This window comes from Natator depressus, chromosome 2 (assembly GCF_965152275.1).
Source record: "Natator depressus isolate rNatDep1 chromosome 2, rNatDep2.hap1, whole genome shotgun sequence".
Classification (NCBI taxonomy): domain Eukaryota; kingdom Metazoa; phylum Chordata; order Testudines; family Cheloniidae; genus Natator; species Natator depressus.
In genome coordinates this window covers 208,352,233-208,359,581 of record NC_134235.1, presented here as the reverse complement: position 1 = coordinate 208,359,581, position 7,349 = coordinate 208,352,233, and the positions used below count along the sequence as shown (strand labels likewise).

The following is a 7,349-nucleotide window of genomic DNA, read 5'->3' as shown; positions in this document are numbered from 1 at the left end:
AAGGGCATGAGCCACCCCCACACTCCTCCTCCTCCACTCAAGGCAGGTCCAGGCCTCACCAGCACCCTGCTCCTTCCTCCCTGCGGTGGGCTCACACCTGCTGTCCCAGCGGCGGGCGGCCCCCGAGTTAATGTAGGCGGGGGTGAGGAGCGGCGATGCGGGGCGCACAGCTCTCCCCTTGCACCCAGGCAGCGCCGGTGCCTGTCTGGACGGGAAATGCCCTGATTTCTGTGCCTTCCCTTGTTGTTCTCGTTGACCGCGGTAGCTATTCTGCCGGGCGTCGGGGCCCGCGTCTCCCACCTCCCCAGTCTCGGCGGGCCGGGCTGCTGCTCCTGCTGCGTCCTTGGGGCTGCCGGCGGGCCTCAGCAGCCTCGGTCCCGGGGGCCTCTCGCCGGGCGTGACCTACCCAACATGGCGGCGCACGCCGCCCCCTCACGTAGGCAGCCGGCGGAGCCTCCCCCGCGGGGCGGGGAGAGCAGGGGGAGGCTGGCTGGCTCTGGGACCGCAGCGGCCGGGGGCGGTGAGCTGCGACAGACGTTTGCCCGGCCCGCGGCGGCCGCACTGGGACAGAGGGATCGTCGCAGCCGCCGGCAGCGGCAGCAGCCTCGGGGTGCGGTGGCCAGGCCCCTACCTTCCCAGGCAGGAGAAGCCGCCGCTGCCGGCAGCCGGGCAGCGGGAGCTGGAAAGCCCCGGCCGCCCCTGCCCCTGTTTCCGGGGGCACAGAAGGCGTTGGTGGGTGTCGCCGGCGCTGATCACCTGGGCTCCCCGCCCTCTCTCGGCCGGGGGAGCCGCGCTGCAGAAGGGCAGGGCCGGGCAGCTGCGGGCTGCGGTGCCGAGCGGGCTCGCCGGGGACTCGCAACGGCTGCGGGACGGGGAGCCGCGGCGGCAGCAGCAAGATGAACCCCAATATCACCTACGCCAATCGCAAGCGGCGGAAACCCGTGCAGAAAATGTAAGAGTCCAGCTAGGGCGCTGGGTGGGGTGGGGTGAGCTGCCGGGCCGGCTTCGCTACTGGTCGTTGCGGGGCGGTCAGCGGCTCACCCAAACCGGCCCCTGGCTGCGCTCTGCGCCCCCAGCCTCCTCTCCCTCTAGCCGGAGTGTCCGCTCTGTAGCGGCTCCCCGTTTGCCCAGCGCCGGGTGGGTGTCTGCAGCCCCCGCCTCTGCTTCCTGCCGCAGCCCCCGGCCCCCCCACAACCCCGGGGCTCTGCGCTTCGCTCCACGTGGGCCTCGGCAGCTACGGGTTTGCCTTGTTCGTCCAGGGCGCTGTTTGGGTTTTGCCCGGGGACGCGGCCCCAGAGGCAGGGGGCTGTTTGCTGCAGTGCTTGGTGCCCTTTCGCGGGGGCTTTTCTAGTCTGTCGGCGGCTTTGGGTTGGGAGCCCCGGCAGCAGCGCTGGGCGTGCGCGCGACTTGTGGGGATCTAGGAGGTCCCTTTTCAGTCTCCCCTCTCTCTCTCTCTCTCCCCCCCCCCCCCCCAAACAGGGAAGTCTGTAGTTAGCTATGTTCGGAGTCCTGTTGTGACCAAAAAGAACGAGGAGTACTTGTGGCACCATAGCGACTAAAATCTATTTGGACATAAATTTTCGTGGGCTAAAGCAGATACATCTAGTGGAAAATACAGTAGGAAGATCTATACAGAGAACATGAAAAAATGTTCTCTCTCTCTCTCTCTCTCTCTCTCTCTCTCTCTCTCTCTCTCTCTCTCTATATATATATATATATATATATATATATATATATTGTGTGTGTGTGTATATATATATATAAGATATATCTATCTATAGATAGATAGATAGATATAATCTTCCTACTGTATTTTCCACTGCATGCATCTGATGAAGTGGGCTTTAGCCCACGAAAGCTTTTGCTCAAATAAATTTGTTGGTCTCTAAGGTGCCACAAGTACTCCTCATTCTTTTTACTGATACAGAGTAACACGACTGTCGCTCTGAAACCTGTTGTTAACAGGCACTGATGACCCAGTTGTATAAGGATGGTAATTAAAAGGCAGAATGAGGGCTTGGGGACGGGAGGGAGGGAGGAAGGAAGGAAGGAAGAAAGAAAGAAAGAAGAAATAACTTTAGGTTGTATTGTGGCTGGTTTACCTGATCTAGACTAGGAGGCATTTAAGGTGGCAGTTCCCTAGCGATGGCTACAAAGCCCCCCACCAGCTAAAATAATTGTTAAAAGTAGTTAAATGACAAATGCAGCTTTTTAAATGTCTTATTGGTCATAGTGCAGTGCTTAGCTGTGCTGCTTAGGACTTGTGGTGGGAGTGCAGAAAGGCACATTGTGCTGGGTGCACTGCCCCTGACTGGTTGTCCCCATTTGGATGGGCTTGTAGGTTACTATTCACTCTCTGCAGTAGAGTATTTCACAGTCGGTACTGTGATTTTTAACTAATAAAGCACATTTTATTACTTCAACTCTGTATGAAGTCTTACACATCAGATCCTGGACCCCACTAAAATGTAACATTCCTGGAGTGGTGGTTCTGAATGTGGATGTCTCTGACAAGGTGCCTGGGACATTTCAACAAAGGGCATGACAGTAGATTATGTATAATCGTGTTATCCTGTTTGGGAATATTTAAAAAAACAATTTTTCTTAATATTTTTATTCTGTCAAAAGTTTGATTATATTTTATGGTACTTATTCATTTAACTCCAAACAAACACAAAAGTCAGAAATTACTGCGACATCTTAAAAAGAAGAAAAATTACCTCTTAAAATAGGGCCTAATTTTGAAAACCCTTAGTTGCATGAGTAAAGACAATTACATTACCCAAGTATAGATAGGATTGGGCCCAAGGCTGTACCTGCTTCACTAAAAGATTACTTTAAACTGAAATGACTTTCAGCCTAGAGGAAATCATTAACTTTTACATTTATCTATTACATAAAGATGCATACATTAGCTACTTTAATAAGTGGTCTAATTAGCTGCTTTTTTCCCCCAACAGCTTATTTCTTATTGACTCATGGCCAAAACAAACATTTTTATTCTTTTTTTAATTGCACTTGTTTTCAAATAGCATTACTGAAAAAAACTGTATTTAAAAAGTAAAATCATACACTAAGTTTGAAAGAGTTGTTCCTTGTAACATACTAGTAAACGAGAAAAACATTTTGGGACACTGCGTGTAAGCAAGTTCCTTTATATCATTCAGCTCCCTGTTTTAGATCAGTTAATTGAGTGCATGTTCAATCACAGCTGTTGCTATTAAAGTATTTGTACAAGTGGGTATTTTGCTTTAAATGAAATTTTACTATGTTTGTGAAGTGAATAAATCAGTAAAAGCAATATATATAGATGATGGTTTCTACCAATGCTCTGCAGAAGCTGCAGTAAATGTGAATATAACTTAATATAAATGTGGCTAGCCTCTTCCATGCTAAAATATAGAAGTGTTGAAACAGTTCAACAATATAAATCTATGTTTTAGAAAGAAATAGTTGCCCTATTTCAAGATATACAAGTATATAGGAAATATTTATTTTTTCTACAGCTATGTGCAAGCGCAGATAACTTCCCCGCTCTGTTTACATACTTTCTTAGACTAATCCTTTTTAAAGTACACAAAAATCTTCATTTAAGGAACTGTTGTGTAGCTATTCACTCTTTCTGATCAGAGTAGTCTTAATGCTTTGTTTCCTAATAAATGCTGGTCAGATCTGAAAACTGTTTCTGTTTTTGTACCTTTATATAAAAATGTCTGACTTTCAAGCTGCTTAGTCTTTCATATTCTTTATTTTAATTTGCCACACTTACCTTTATTTGAATCTGAATATTTTCTTTTTTTATGTCTATCAACATATGGGTGGAAACTAAATTTAAAAGTTTAATATTGGTCTTGAGGTGTCCTTGTCATAAAATAACTTATCTTTTTAGGACTGAAAGGGAAAAATAAACCTTTCTTAACTTAAGGTAAATATTTTTGTTTTTAATCTAGCTGTAATTTTGGCTTCACCTATAACAGATTAAAAAAAACCCTCTCCTTTTAATCATATTATTTGCTACCTGGCTGGATTGACCAATAATTTGTGCAAGCTTAATTTCTGTTTGTTCAGTGTACCATATTTATTTCCCTCTCTTTATGTTTAGTTTTACATTGATTTTGCATTTATACTATGATAGCAGTCCTGGGAGACGCATTATCTGCAGGCCTGAGGGTTCTGATTTGCCCAGTTAAAAACTGATCATAGTTCATACTCTTGGCCAAAAAGAGAGAGAATGCTAGAGTAACAGCAGATTATCAGATCTGACTTTTAAAGTTGTTATGAAGCTTGTTAATTATTGTAAAAAGATCTAGTTTGCCTCTGATACTCCTCAAATTAATATATAGGACACTTGTGGGATAACTGCCTTGAAGTTAGCTTTTTTCCAGGCAAATTTCAAACCTCTTGAAAAAATAGTTTAAAATAGAAGAGCTGACATACTGTTATGTTTAGTGAGGTATTGTAGCTTTTTTACTTTTTTTTCATATAAGGAAGAGATTAAATTTGTGTTGAATTGTGTATTTGTGCTTCACTTGCTGTATCCAAAATTCTGAGTGGAGCATGAGTGATATATTGTCTGTAATACAGACAACCCATTTGTGTGAACAACTTTTTTTGTCATCTATATAATGATGTAATGTTCACAAGAAAGTCTAAATGGGAAAAACTCTGATTTTTATCTGGAAAATAACTAATTGAAAATCATGGTAATAATTTGAAGAATAATTTGAAGAAGCCAGTTCAGAAAAAAACAGTCCTGTTATCTGCAGTGTACAGGACAGAAGCCCACAGGAAATCTTGGGCTATTATCCTGACATTATAAAGTATAAAATATAATCCTTTCTGTAGAGAGCTACCCTATCACTTTAATGTGTATCAAAGGAAAAGATACTGACTGCATTTTTGGAGAAATACAATAGATAGTTTAAATGTAGGAATATCCACGTCTTTTGTTAAAGAAGAAAAATGCAAGGTAAACAAAGTGTGATTTCACCACCTACACCCAACTTAATCTTGCTATGCATTAGGGCACACACAGTTTCTTAGAACCTTTTCTACTTTTATGTTTATTTTCCTCCATGTAATTCTTTCTCTTTTATTGATTGAATGATGTGGACTCCCCCCTGTGGTCATTTTCCTATGGGTGTTAACAAAGGTTTACCAAAGCTTGTATCTTTTTTATTTTTCATATATGTTGAATTCAAATTATCAAATTTCCTGGGTTTTTATTAATCACTGGAATCTCATTTATACATAACAAGCCATAGAGTTCATTTAATACCAAACAGGATGGAATGCAAGATCCACAAAAGTTAGATTTTTAAATAGATCATTGTAAATAGATCATTATGTACATTTAATGCCCTTCCCCTGATGTTATGAGTTTATATATATTTAATCCTTATGATATTTTGTATTTAATATACTTTAACATTTTTCTTAGTGCTTATTGTGTATTTTATTTCAACAAGTGGGAAAATGGTATGTTGGTGTGGGGGCGCTTTAAGAAGTTTAATTGCCATATATACACAAACTAGAATGCCAGTTAAAGCTAATTGCATGTTAGATAATGGAAAAATGAACAAGAAATATAGGTGATTGGCTTTGTCCAATGCTTACTTACATGGATTCTCCATATACAATGTACCCGAAAAATGTTTGCTTTATTTGGTTGTCTGGGTGACCCTTCAGGCTAGGATTAATATACGGTGGTTCAAGAGGCAGCGTAGAGATCATTTCCCTGTCATTGCTTTTTCTTCATGTGTAGATAGGTGTTCACTTTCCAGGCTCATTCTGGTACCTTTCATTCTCTCTCATTGCACTTAATACAAACAGTTAGTATACAGCAAGTGTGGCCAAACTTACTGGCCCTCCACATATGACAATCTTCAGAAGTTTGAGAGCCAGAGTACGCCTGCTGGGAGCCCAGTTTCAGCCCCACTCCTGCTGAAGCCCTGAGCCCCAGCAGGTGCCCTCCCGCAGGGCTGAAGCGCCGAAACCCTCCTCCCCAGTGGACAGAAGCTCCTACCCCACCATCCCACTGCAAGGCAGAGGTCCCGAGCTCTTCCCCCAGACTGGTAGGTGGAGAATGGTGGGGGGGCAGAGGGGGCTTGCGAGCAGCACTTCAATGATAAGAGTGGCATGTGGATCGCGAACTACAGTTTGGCCACCCTGGGGATACAGTCTTTCTATTTAGAAACAATGCACATTCATTTACGGTTTCAGTACTTTAAATGGATGGTTTGTAGCAGATAGCATTTTAAGATACTTCATATTTTTAATTTCAGATTTATTATGTACTCTGCTTCTTTCAGAGAGACATTAAAAAGAAAATGTACATAGCATATTAAGAATGTTTTCTAAATATAGTGAAAGACACTATGTTGGGAAGCAAAGAAAATTCTTTCCTTCGTGCGCAACCACGGTGTATGATTTTAAAAGCTATATATTGCAATCTGTTGAACTTGGCACAAAACTTCCATTGTCAGTACTCTAGTAGTCTCTCCTCTTGCTCTGTCTGTTGCAGGCAGTCTTTAAATCAAAATGAACTGTTAAGATGAAGCCAACAGAGTGGGTTGGTGTTGAGACATAGCCCCTAGCGGAGGACAAAAGGTTACAGCCTTGGTTCTCAAACTTTTGTATTCGTAATCCCTTTCACAGAGCAAGCCTTTGAGTGCAACCCTTCTAGTTATACATTAAAAACACTTTAAAAGTATATATTTAACACTATTATAAATGCTGGAGTTGAAGTGGGGCTTTTGGTGGAGGCTGACAGCTCACGACCCCGCACATAATAACCTCTTGATGCACTGAGGGTCCTACCACACCATTGACAGAAGAGTTAGAACAGTCTGATCCTTTAAAGCTACTTGGAAGCTCATTGGTTCTGTCACCCCCTGAGGGCAAACCACAAAACAGGTTTGTTGCACCATTGAGACAGGTGTGCCCCAACTTCAAATCAGAGGGGTCAGCAGTCTACAGAGATGAGATAACATCCATCCTATCATTCTTTACTCCAGCCCCGCACATCAGAACCAGTGTATTATTAATGTTGAATATGGTGGTAGGGAGAATAAAAGAAGTAAATCATGCTTAGTTTTCAGTTCCTCTGAGTGAAGTGGTATTGTCTGAGAATGGTGAACATGCCTCACTTTTGGTAATAAACAGATGTGGTGTGAATAACAATTTTTTTGGGAAAAAACATGTCTTTTCATATGTGGTTGAGACTATAGGGAGACGACATCCTATTTTAATTTAGAAGGGCTTTTTTGTTTTATTTAAATATAGAGTTTTTTCGATGACCATGCATTTTATGTCCATTTCAATGCTATTTATTCACGGTCCTCAAAATG

General features: G+C 43.1%; 1 protein-coding gene across 2 annotated transcripts in view; it reads left to right on the top strand.

Annotated features, from left to right (window-relative positions):
• Nucleotides 1-521: 521 nt before the first annotated feature.
• AHR (aryl hydrocarbon receptor) overlaps nucleotides 522-7,349 on the top strand; it is a 91,003-nt gene continuing 84,175 nt past the window's right edge. Inside the window, exon 1 of one of the 2 annotated variants that reach the window (XM_074945818.1) lies at nucleotides 522-952. In XM_074945818.1, the coding sequence (XP_074801919.1) occupies nucleotides 897-952 (56 nt within the window). In that variant the 5' untranslated portion in view covers nucleotides 522-896. The remainder of the gene's footprint in view (nucleotides 953-7,349) is intronic. The other variant, XM_074945819.1, reaches the window with a different exon arrangement.